The following is a 13,254-nucleotide window of genomic DNA, read 5'->3' as shown; positions in this document are numbered from 1 at the left end:
CACGGGGATGTTGCAAGAAGTTTACCATTTCAGTAAAGAACAACCATATATAGAGAGATAACCTTGCTTGCATATGAAAATAATTGAATGCTTTATTATGGATGTTATTATTATAATATGATATTCATTATGAAGAATCTTATGATTCAACCATAATATGACTATTATGGACTTCTGGTCAATGAAGTTGCACCCACTTATTCACAACCTTAAGCAGCTCCCATACCTCTTCTCTTGCCGAGATGGTTGAAGCAGGGGTATTAGGCACCGAACTGTGGGCAGTACTTGGCCCTGTTCCAGACGAGCTCTGGGAATCGCCATCTCCAGCAACATCATGAATTTCTCGAGCAAGGATTGCTACATCTTTTACCAAGGTCTGGCTTAATCTAGAAGAATGGCATGAACTCTTTAAGCAGAGCTGATAAAGATTAATGCAATGTATTATTCATAACTAGAAGGAACTTCCTGTCTCCTTCTACATACAAAATAAATAGAAGTTAAAAAGTTCAGAGAGAAGGATTCCTGACATGGATACTAATTATATTCAATTAGAAAAACACAGCGTCTCGTTTTGCTATTTAAAAACTATAAAAATTGTTTCTCCTGTAATGACTTCTGCTTGATATTGAAGAGCGGTGTATTTGAGCTGTCTGGTGGCCTAGTGGTGAAGATGTTGATCTCTCATTCTGAAGGTTGAGTGTCCACTCCTAGGTAGCAGCAGATGTTTCTCTCCTCAGGCGCAAATTAAAAATATCTGCTGCAAACGCCATGTAAGTATCAGAAAGGCATCTGGACAGTAAATGCTCAGCTGGTTCAGTGCCCAAACTCTACTGCGAATTAAGGGATTACAGGGTCATAAAAAGAGAGTTTTATTGAAGATATGTACTTATGCGCTGAAGAAAATTACTATAAAGGAGAGACAACAAGTGCCTTCCAGATTTAAATTCCCACCAACCTCAGCCAGAATGGCAATGGAAAAGGCCCAAAATCTTTATTACACTGTGATCTAATGAGTCAAATTGGGGTTGAGTATGCAACCATGCCATAAAACATCAAAAATTACAAAGTATTTAGAAAACAGTGATATGTTGAACCTAAATTTGATATATCCAACTTAGTACTGTCACTTTCAGGCTTTCAGATTTGAAGCACCGGTCTGTCCTATAGTCCAGCAGGGAAATGGGACCAACAGAACAAGGGACCTTTAGTTACTGAGCTAGTAGGAGACCATTTTCCCAATCAACTGCTGTAGTAAAAGCAATGGCTTTGAGGTTTTCCAGCTTTTCCCAGTAGTCGTATTACCTGCCACATAACCATTTCAACTTACTATTTTAAACTGCTAATTAGATGCAGTACATTTGCATTTTCCTAAACTGAAACATATCAAAGGAGGTAAAAACTTAACAGCTTTTGAAGCTGGAAAGAGTAATGGCTGCAGATAAAAAGTGGCAGGACGAAAGATTGCCTATTATAGAGCCTATATTACAGTTTTACAAGTCCCACACCTGAAAATACAAACAAAAGAATGTGCGCTGCTGATTTTCAACCAATCCAATCTGTGGAAGTCCCAAGAGTTGCCAAAAACACAGGCTATCCATTCTTGGGTTGGAAATGCACAGGGGGCTGAAGCAGCAGCTGAATGGAAAAGCACAATTTCTTTTTCCTGTTATTTTTTTATATGCATGGTAACATGAAGCAGTTCCCAGTTATGACAAGCTTGTGCTGTGAATAGTAGGAAACATGAGGCACCTCTGAAACAAGTGCTAAAAAGTGTTGCAAAATCACTGTACAACATACCCACCATATTGGTTCACTTAATACCAAACTACCGTTTCCCTGAAAATAAGACCTAGCATGTTTTATGCATGCACCTAATATAAGCCCTACCTCCGCCCCCTCCACCCAAAAAATAAGCCCTACTTAAGAGCCTGCATAGCCGGCCAGCCACCCATTCCATTTGGTTGCTCGCAGTGCCACGGCTACAAGACAAGGCAGGATAGTGGTGGAGCTGCTCCATGCGCCCCGCACCAGCTTACTTCAGGCCATCCATGCTCTGACAATTGCCTTGGGGTGGCAGAACAACCAGGCATGTGCAGCAGAAGCCCACATGGCCACTGGCCCACTTCTGCTTGCTCGCAGCCATAACAGAGCAGGAGGCTGAGTGGCCTGTTGGTGCCATGGTCACAAGGCAAGGCAGGTGTCGGGGCATGTATGGCCTGGCTGAGGGGGCTCTGAGGTAAGCTGGTGCAGGGTACGTGGGGCAGCTCCAACACCACCCTGCCTTGCAGGAGTGGCACTGGCGCACAACATGGCCTCTGCCCCACCGCAAGCAAGTAGAAGTGGGCCTCCCGTACCTGGGGGAAAAAATAAGACACCCCCCAAAATAAAAGCCTAGTGCTTATTTTGGGGCCCAAAAGAAAACAAGACCTGGTCTTATTTTACGAGGAAATACAGGTAGTTTCTCTTTGGATTCAATGCAATTTTTTCTCACCTGTGCCCACTTCAACTGTTTGATCCGTTGCTCAAAGTATTGCCAAACTGTGTCTCACCTGGCTATTTCTGCTATCTCTGCAGTCTGCACAATGAAACTGTAGGGATCCTGTTCACCATAATCTTCATCTTCCATCTCTCGGCTGCTGCTATGCTTCTGTTTATTCAACCCGGAGCTGCGGGTCCTGGGAGTTTGGGTGGCTGTTGAGGCATGGGAGCGTTTGTGTTTAGGGGAACTTTGATTTGAGCCATACTCCTCCTCGGAAGTGGAAGTATAATCTGAGCCCTGATGCCGCCGCCTCGAAGCTTATATAAAATGAATTGGTTTTCAGATGGTGGTAAGGAAGAAAAAATTGAAGAAAAGTAAAGACAAGACTTCAAAAAAGCCATAACACAAATGCAATCAGCCCAAGAAAAGGAGTAAGAAAACTTCTGTGCATACCATGAGATGGAAGAGATTTTTAATAGGTGAAAATCAAATAGCTTGCACTTTAGCTGGAATGGATGTAGATGACCAATTATCACACACTTATCACACATCTGTCATACGCTTTATTTCCAATTATCTGGTGGCCACTTGCTAATGTTTTCATCATTGCTTGATAAAACATGCTCCCCAGTGAAGAGATATTATTCCATTTGGAAGCTGAGCTGATTACATGCTCAACTGGATCCCTTTCCCCAGCCCCTCAATCAGGTAAGACAAGGCCTGGCTTCACTACAATGACCCAAGCATTGTATAAATAAAACAATGCTCCAAATTGCACAAAATCTTCAAATTTCATTTCAAATTTCACTAGAGATTTCTAGTAGAATTTCCCTGTACTATGATACCTCAAAAGATTTTAGATCAGAACACCAAACGTCTTGCCTGAAGTCTTGAAAAATATGAAAAAAAATACAAAATCACCAGAAATTTAATGATCTTCTGAGATCAGCTATCTTTTACAGTATATTTTTAATTTTGTGGTTCCATCAAATTTAATGTTGCCAATTCCTGTTGTTCAGGAACCTTTAGCCGATTTCCTTTCTGCAGTTTTGTCTAATGTGCAAAGATTATGGGTAGAGTTAGATGGGCACATAATATTAGGGATGAGCTGTTTCACACTGGCCCATGCTCTACACTTGTTAGTTCCTCATATAGCCAACACTTGAATAGAGCTACAGGCAGACAACCAGGGAGAAGCAATTCTTCCTATATGGTTAAGAACCAATTTATAACAACCTCTCAAGCAGTGGGAATAATTCATCAGATCAAGCACAAATGTGTGATGAAATGTGTGGTAAAATGGTCATTCCCCCATCTGTCTGTTGTCATAAGTTAAATTAATCATTATCAATGAACAAAAAATATTTTGCAAGGTAGATATACATATAACCATAAACTTCGACACGGTAGGATTTTTCTACACGTGGCATGGGTTTTTCATCTCAATGTGCATGAAAGGCCCCAAGAGAGTCAATTAGGCAAATTAGTTTTCCATGTATTGACCTTAGGAATCATTAATTTCAGATGGCTCCATTTCCAAGTACAAGTAAGTAGCTCTTAAGGCCAGCAGGAAAAGCAGAAATGGTTGTCTTGTTTACACAGTCAGGAATACTACAGGTTCCAATAAAGGAGAATATTTGTAGTTCAGGGTTGAAATGAGGGGTCCTTGGTGCTCTCTGAGATTGTTTGATTTCTTGCAGACGTTTCATTACCCAATCTAGGTAACATCATCAGTGCTGGTAAGAAGCAAACCCCACTCCTTATACTAGACCCCCCCCCTCATACTACCAAGTTACTTAAATTGGTATTCAATTCGGCATTGCTATTTTTTATTCAGTGGTTTCAAACTTTCCAAAGCTGCTTATAAGAGGTTTGAAGATGGAGTTGATAATTTTAATAAAACAATGGTTCAATCCTCTCAGCGGTATGTTTACAGCTAAACTGTTGACTATAGAAACTGCAAAAAGAAAAAGAAAAAGAAAGCAAAAATTCAAAACTTTAGTCTGGACCTAAAAATAATCTAAGTCTGCATTCTACACTTTATATTGGCTGTGACAGCATGGCAGCAAAGAAAATTTAGAAGAAAGCCAGTGAGCCAAAGCCCTTATTTTAAATAAGACTTATAATTTTTTCCTTTTGCCATGGAATGACCCATTTGATTCTGAATTGCCTTGTTTATATTTATTAAATTTATATGCCACCCATCTCACTATTGAGTGACTCTGCAGCTTGCAACACCATATTATATGCTGAAACCCAGAAAACTACCCAATAGCTAACAAATTGAGCTTGTTTTAGATACTATCTACATTAACTTACCACAATTTTCTAACTGCTAGAGAGGGATCTTAAGTGTTCATTTTCTGAGATGCCAGAAATGAAAATCAAGCCTTTCAAAAGAGCTTTTATTCCTGAATTATAGGCTTTACCCTGATCTCCAATCTCTACTAAACTAAACGCTCAAGCCAACAGACACAGGCTGGTACTGCATGGCTATTTATCTCCGCAAAGAACAGAAACCTGCAAACGACTTCAACTTTCCAAGTATTTTTGTTTAATTTTATTTTCTACCATCCAGCAATTAAGACTTGTTAACAAACAATGGGGAATTAATTACTTCAGCATTACTGATTGCATAAACAGGCAGTGAGTGAAAAAGAAAACTCTGCAAGAAGGGTAACTTGGTAGTCTCAAATGTTATACACAAGAGATTACATCTGTGCGGCTGTGTGTGGCCTTCACGCTGTACATAATGATGAAGAGTTAAAGGCAAAGGCCTGCCGAAATCAGATGTCCCTGGTTGCATTTACTGGTTGCATTTACTGAAAGACTAATCCATTGATTTTTTTTTCTGTTGCAACAGCTCTCCTGAACCGTGTACAGATAGTCCTTGACATGCGACCACAATTAAGCCCCAAATTTCTATTGCTTAAGCAAGACAGTTTCTTCCCACAGTAAATCACTGCAATTGTTAAGTTAGTAACACAGTTATTAAATGAATCTGGCTTCCCCATTGACTTTGCTTGTCAGAAGGTCGCTAAAAGTGATCACATGATACCAGGACACTGCAACTGTCAAAAAAACATGCCAGTTGCCAAGCATCCAAATCTTGATCACATGACCATGGGGATGCTGCAATGCTTGTAAGCGTGAAAAGTGGTCACAAGTCACTTTTTCAGTGCTGCTGCATCTTCAGTCACTAAACAAACGGTTATAAATCGAGGACTATCTGCAATTTCCAAAACTGTTGGACTGCACTCCAATCTGTTTTTGGAGAGTAATGATTCAGAATTGCTATGTGAGATTATTTTACCTAAAACAACACTGGGTTTAAAGTTATCTATGCTTATTTGTGTAAATGAATTCACAAGAGACAAAACCATGTTATATAGGTTATTAGTCAAGATGTTGAAACACTTGTAGAACTGCCCTTCTACAAACTAGAGTCAATGCAGGAGAAGTAGAAAGTCCACAACCTACAGGACATTAGTTAGGGTGGAAATATTAGTCATGTAGTGATTGGTGTGGACTCCCAATCTTTACTTCTACACTGAAACTTGTTAGCCATTGCTGCAAAACACTAGAAGACAAAAACCAATTCATTTGAAAGAAAGAGTGGGCAAAATTAAAATTGAAGTGAAAACTGAAATAAGCAGCTTTGCCCCAAAATACATGATCCGTAACTTTGGGTCCTTACTGTCCATCACGTGTGCACTATTATTTATGTAGAATGGCACCCTTTATAAGTGGTGCCATTCAAAGGCTTTAATTCATTTGAACGCTTCCCATAAATATTCACAAGAGATAAACTGAAATTCCTTATAAATAAATGGTTCTGCATATTCCAAACTCATTCCTTGGGGAAACACCAAGTTATAGTCATTTCTTACCCTCTGTTTCTCCCAGTGCTAAATAAAAAACACAGGAGTTGGTTAGTAAAATAATGCAGTTTGGCAGGAAGTTTGTCTTCAAAACTTTTGGATGTCAACTCCTATTGGTTACAGACATTATTGCTACTGGCCAAAATTGTGGGAGGTGCAATCCCAAATATCTGGAGAGCGTAGTGGCTAAGACACTCAATGGCTAAGACATTGAGCTTGTCGATCAGAAAGGATGGCAGTTCGAATCCCTAGTACAGGTCTCCTGCGTGAGCAGGAGGGACTAGATGACCTCCAAGGTCCCTTCCAACTCTGTTACTCTTACCTCATCCTACACTGATATGACTTGAACTACGTGTGCATATCTGATGAAAATGGACTACACTGACAAACTGTGTTTTCTGTGGATATAATCCTCTACAGAGGAGACCATGTCAATTATAGCTGCTTTGCCATTTGAAGCTATACAGTTGTTGTTTTATGATTTATTAAATTTATGTGCTGCCTGCCTCACTTCTAAGTGACTTATATCGCATCGATTTTGCCAGTATAAGCTAGAATTCTAATTTAGAAGACACTGGAGGGAGATTTATGATTCCCCATAAATTGCTTAACGTAAGAAATATGCAGTTTTGGCACTTTGAGGAGCCATAGAAAATTCAAGAGAAGGATATTGAGGAAATGCAACCCATTTTTTTTCCTAGCCACAAGTAGAAGCATTGTGCCTTATCTAAGGAGCTATCCAGATGAAAATTATAAGAGGCTGGACCTGCAGGAAGGAGACACGGTGACTTTGAACATGACAGTTTCATTACAATAACCTTTGAGATTTGAAATAAATAAGAAAGGAATTCTGTTTTGATTATTCAAATACAAAAAGTAAAAATACGAGGCAGGATTATATTATGACATGGGGTTAGAGACATCTCTGTTATCTTTTGCATAACTTAGGCAATTTGTGTTGGAAAATCATAATTATAAAGAAAAAAAGTGCAAAGACCCAATTACTCACTGGAGGTAGAGGCATATTTCACACTGCTGGAACGTGTCCTGCTGAAAGATTGCTTGGAAGCAGCTACCACTGTTGCCGTTTTCTTAACAGCATTTTTAGCTTCTGACACAAGCGGTTTTCGGGTAGCATAGTACGACTCTGCACTGCGCCCAGAAAAGGTTGGCTTTGATGGGACACTTTCAGAGTCACTTGGCACTGTGAAAGATCCTGCCCGTTTCCTTGGCATGGCAAGAATGTCAAGCCTTGAGAGCTTCCTGGCCTCTACCGGTTGCTTGGAAGATGCTGTGGTTCCTTCAGGATGTGCTGCTGTTTTCTCCGTGTCGGCACTCTCGTTGTCTGAGGTATCTCCCAATCGGGCTCGTCGAAGTTTGGAGGCTCTCGTGGGCCTTGGGGTCGATAGACTATTTGACCTGGTAAGAACTTGTTGAATCTTTTGCACCGTTGTGGTTACCTTGCTGTGATCTTCTTTGGTTGACTGTGAGAAAGGCTTCTTTTTAGAAAGAGGCCTTGAGGGGAGCTGTTCCTGATCAGAAGAGGCTATTTCACTCGGAGGCAAGTACGGGAGGCTGCTACTTCTCTCATCATCTGTATAATCCTGAGATCCACTTGTTCCTACGCTGTGTTTCACTTGAAAACGCCTTGCGTTTTCACCTTTGCTCCCAGTCTCAGGTGGGATTGCTTTCCGTTTTTCTGAAAGCCTGTCACGTGCACTAGCTTGAATATTTTGCTCTTGGCCAGATGGCGTGGATGATGACCTCTCTTTCTGTAAAGATGTCGCTGATTTTTGCTTTGGTGGGTGACTTGGCAGATTTTTACCACTTACCAAGCTGACCGTGCTGGCTGTGTCCACATCCGACTCTCCAGATAAAGAGTCTTCTAGGTGCCCAGGGGGATTTTCTGGAGCATCGAGCTGGTGAGTTTGACAAAGAATTTTGGCTTCCAAGGCTGCCAGGGCAGTTTCAGTGTCTTTAAGAAGGAGATGGGTCTCAGGATTATAGTCCATACGATTTGCTCGTGTGACCTCAAGATCTTTAAGTAGAGGGTGACTTGAGATATGCGGTAGCCTATTTTGTGGAATGTTGCTGCTTGACTTCTCTTTGGTAAAACTCTCTTGTCTAACAAAAGATGAAATTTCTTTTGTGGCTACAGTTTGTTGTTCTGGTAGTCCCTGGTGTAATGACATAACCATTTTCCCATTTGAGTAAAGACATGTATTGTTCATTCCTTTGGCAGCTGTCTTTCCATACTTGAAAGGAGGTTCTTCTTTGTCTATTTCAGAAGGAGGAGGAGGTATGCTTGAAGGAAGCTTTGAGGGAACCCCAATCTCTTCTGCATCATCACCTATATAAAAAGATGCTGACAGGGGATCGCTTAATGCTCTCAAGCCTGAAAGTCTTGGCATAGGACACTGAGAGCTTCTAGACTTTGCACTTTCAGCCCTTATTCGACTCTGTTCAGACGTTTTGGTGCCATCTTGGCTTTTCCTACCTTTTTCCAAGTTGATACCATCATCAGATTTGCTGGTATCACTAAGGCTATCTGGATCCAAATCTTCCTGAGTTAACAATCGACTGTCAGAATCCACATATATTTCTTCCCTGGGATCATTACTAAAGTTCCTTTGGGAAACTTCAGGAAAGATCTCGTGACAAATTAAAATAGCTGGTGTTGGACTTTCCAATTTTTCACCTGGAGGGAGTTGAGGAAGAAGTCGTCTGGTCCGTGATGCCACTGAAATCTCAGACTCTCCCATTCTGGGACTGGAATCCTTTTCTGAGAAAGATAGGGAGACAGTCATTAAACTCAAAAATTAAGATGTCCTGTTGTATGCAAAGATAAGACAGCTTTGTGTCTTATTTGTCTTTCTTGTCTTCTTAGCTTTGTCCCACTCATCACACTCTATAGCAGTGTTGGTGAATCTTTTCAGCACAGAGTGCCGAAACGGAAGCACGCACAGAGAGAACACCCAAAACCAGAAAAGCAGCTCCCTGAGCTTCTGCTGTGCACATGCGCGGCAATCATCTGGTCTTCCAGTTTCTGGCACACATGTGAGCATGAAGACCAGCTGGCTTGTGCACATGTGTATGAGCAATGGTGACTGCTGGCATGCCTAGAGAGATGGCTCTGTGTGCCACTTCTGGCACGCATGCCACAGGATCACCATCACGGCTCTATAGAGAAAAGTTCTACTGAAACATGCTTTTTCTCTCCATGAAGTTTCTTGCCAAGATTTCAGAACTGATTTTCTAGAATTCTAAAATATTCCAGAAAGCTTCCTAAATAAATTCAATTACATTCCATGGGAGAAGAAAAGGCATGAAAGAAGGGAATTAACATAGAAAACTTCTTTCCGTATTTAGTGTTTTGATGCATGGAGAACAACTAAACTCTCCTTTAAAATGTGTACTTTGAAGGCATTTCATCTCTCCCTTTTCCAGAAATTTTTTGACATGAGTAAAATATGGCAGCATGAACAGGCTATTTATTTCATCAAGCTCAAATTGTAGGGTACAATATTTTTAAGCTTAAGTTTTAAATGTCATCAAATGGATTCTGTCAAATTTCAAGCCAATGTATAATACCATTGGTTATGGCATTTTTCTGAACAACTTGATGTAACTGAGACTTGAAGTCATTGCATTGCAACATCTCCAATCTTTCCTATTAGTTTCTGTCCAGATAGTAGGAAGTGAGTGAATCCACTGGTAATGGACCTGTGAAGTCCCACAGTTTTCTGTCCTGTTTTTATGTAGTGTCATTAGAAAGGGTCCTCTGGAGTGAAATGTTAATAGTGACATTTATCTCTACTATTTTATAAAATCTAATTCCAAATGACTGGTTGATACTCTTTAATATTGCCTAAATGAGATGGTGAGATGGCAGAGGTGAATAACCTGATACTGTATCAAGAAAGGATGGAGATTTTGTTGTCAGTAGGGATCCCAAATTATATTGGAATGCAACAATTCACTATATGCTGTCAAAGGACTGTCAAATGACCCTGAAAACTTGGCATTTAATTTAGTGTGTCACCTGTGTCCATTTCTAAATTATCTACGTTCTATCTAAAATATTGCAATGTAATATATGCTAATTCTTGTTAAGACAACCAAAGTCATTGATAGACAGCCTATAAATTTAAACTAATAAACCTTGAGTTGAAAAGTTTACATTGATACAAAGCACATCTGCAACGAAGTTTACTTTTTATCATATCACTTCAATACTGAAAGATTTTCATTACTAGCCAATTTGAATTCCAAAGCAGAAGCTACTCACATTTGGATATGGGGAAAGTTCTTCAAGTATCACAAAGTTTGATACTGCCATCTATATAAAGGAATTCTTACCAGCAAAATTAACCAGTTTAGGAATTTTAAGTTTGGAATATAAACCTAAATTTAAAACAATGGAAAATGGGTACAAAAACAAGGTGATTTTATACAGTTAAAATCCTTTGAAATGCGAGAATGATATCAGTTGCTTTACGTACCTGTGTTAACCTGACAGAGGGGACCCTGCTCGGCTTCCCCAGCTCCAGGGGCAGAACCTGAGCCTGGGTAGCTATCTGCAAGGCTTGCCCATCTTGAAACCCATTTTTGGCTGCTTTGGACTGAAGATGACACCTGCAAAAGATGAAAGATATGACATGGTTAAAACAAGATCGTCCAAAGTTTAGTGTGGCATTTTAAAATTCCATCATAGCTGGATATTCATAAGTAACTGCTTTGCTGAAGCACAGAGATGGATTCAGGTCTGAGTTTTGAAGGAAAGAGAGGGATCAATGGAAGCTTCAATGGGAAAAAAAATTCCTCTATAGCAGGAGTGTCAAATTCACAGCCCATGGGCTTGATGTATCATGTGCTGGCCACGCCCATCCCCAGTTTAGTGAAGGGGAAAAAAGTTGTGACAACAAAGTGACACCGCGAGTTTGACTCCCTTGTTTTACAGTTCCCAATGCTTCCTTTCAGGTTTTTCCTGACAGAAAACGCTGCCATTGCTGCCTCCTCCGTGTCTGCTACCTCTGTTGGGAACGCTGGAGCCTTTGTATCGAGTAGCTGATTGGCGGTTGGATCAGCCTCCCAGATTGCCGATGCCTAGAACAGCTGATCGGCGGTATTTCGGGAGGCCGATTCAACCGCCAATCAGCTGCTGGGCAACAAAGGCTCCAGCATTTCCTGGAGGCGAGCAGCGGCAGCGGTGACACCAACCCGCTCTCCCCGCCACAATATTTGCTCTATAAGATGCACAGACATTTCCACCCACTTTAAGGGGTGGGGGAAAGTGTATCTTATAGACTGAAAAATACCGTAAATCCAAACTTTTGATTACCATAAATTACATCAAAAGGAAAACATTCTTTTAAAATTGCATTAACATTAATTGCAGTCCTACTCACTTAAACATTCAAGTCAAGTGTGTAGGTGAACAAGAAGTAAAATATTATTTATACATATCCACTGTACCTGTATATCTCCATGATGACCACTTGCCACTTTGGACGCAATGACCTGCATCATCGTCACCTTTGGAGCTGAGCCATTTTCCCCAAGCAAATGATTGTGCCCTAATTCTTCTTTTTCACCTTTTATAACTGGCCTGAAGGTTGAAGAACTTCTGGAAAATTCAGGAGACTCCAAAACACCAAAAACCTGGTGATGAGAAAAACAACCCCCCCCCCCCTTAACATCATACTGATTCATCTTCAGTTCTGAGTTAACAGGTTGAGAATCACTTTCTTACAGATTTTTTTTCATCTCTGCATGAAAAAAAATCAAGATCTGGGAGGCCAGAAGCAAGCAAATGAGGTTCACTCAGTCAGCTATCGGGTGACAAGGATGTTACTCTTGCAATTATTAGTCTAATATGGGGATGAATCAGAGAAATGTGTCACCACGTAAAAACTGGGAAAGGCAAACTTTGCCTTCCTGATATTTGGAGCTTCCAAGTCCACCCCTGTCAATCCACAGGCTGAGATGCTTGAGAATATGAAAGCGGTCCTGCAATTTAAATTACTGGGGATGATCAGGGTGCTTCTCCTCTCACACCTTTTTTTAACCATATTTTATCTATTTTTGCATAAGGAAGCATTAGTTTAGACTTCAAAACAAATAGGGAAATGCATTCCAAATTATCATTATACATGTCTACCTAGACGGTAATTATCAACTAGAGTGCAGGTGTTCACAATCCCCCTATTCATGCAGTTCATGCAAGGGCAGGTTTATCAAACCCCAAAGAGACAAAACTGTTGTAATAGTTCACAGGGTTCCTTGAACAAGCCATAAGAATACACACACACACACACACACACACACACACATAGCAGAGAATGTGTGTAATTCAAAGTTAGCCTGTTGCATTGTTAGCCATATTTCATAGTTGTAAATGTCATTCCCATACTAGATAACATTATCAGGTGGGGATGATGAGGGGAAAGGAAGTCTCTTGCTTGGCAATGGTTTGTATCTCAGGAAAGTTACTTCCCTGAATGGGAGAGCAGCTGTTGTAATTACAACCTCCTGCCCTAATTTGGTACAGCTGAAGGCAGCATGCAAAAGGATCCCACCTTCCATACAACTTGGGGGTCTGGATTAGACTGAGAGAGTCACTGACTGGAAGCCACTCAGCAGGCTTTCGTGCCAAAGAGAGGCCTAATACTCACGATCTCCCAGTTTCTACATAGTTTTAATTTACTATAACTACTATACCAAATTCTCTTCATAGCTGAATTCCCTGGAAAGCAGTTAATTGCATGGAAATGAAACAGGATCTAAGCCTATTTGTCTACCAATTGCAGCTTGGTTGAGTGCCCTGTTTCTAAGCATTCTCTCACATTTTTTTTAACCTGGCTTGTTCTAAAATTTGCATTATTTCCTAACTGA

The 13,254-nt window shown here is 40.5% G+C and overlaps 1 protein-coding gene across 3 annotated transcripts in view; it reads right to left on the bottom strand.

Moving 5' to 3' along the window:
• Positions 1 to 13,254, bottom strand: part of CEP170B (centrosomal protein 170B) — a 75,743-nt gene that overhangs the window by 17,278 nt on the left and 45,211 nt on the right. For 2 of the 3 annotated variants that reach the window (XM_081934591.1, XM_081934590.1), the window contains exons 10-14: positions 11,836 to 12,021; positions 10,863 to 10,995; positions 7,370 to 9,142; positions 2,550 to 2,796; positions 227 to 386 (exon numbers count right to left, since the gene is read on the bottom strand). In XM_081934591.1, the coding sequence (XP_081790717.1) occupies positions 227 to 386; positions 2,550 to 2,796; positions 7,370 to 9,142; positions 10,863 to 10,995; positions 11,836 to 12,021 (2,499 nt within the window). The remainder of the gene's footprint in view (positions 1 to 226; positions 387 to 2,549; positions 2,797 to 7,369; positions 9,143 to 10,862; positions 10,996 to 11,835; positions 12,022 to 13,254) is intronic. The other variant, XM_081934592.1, reaches the window with a different exon arrangement.

The sequence above is a fragment of the Natrix helvetica genome (assembly GCF_964273705.1).
Source record: "Natrix helvetica genome assembly, chromosome: 1".
NCBI classification, from domain to species: Eukaryota; Metazoa; Chordata; class Lepidosauria; order Squamata; family Natricidae; genus Natrix; species Natrix helvetica.
This window is presented reverse-complemented; position numbering and strand designations above follow the sequence as displayed.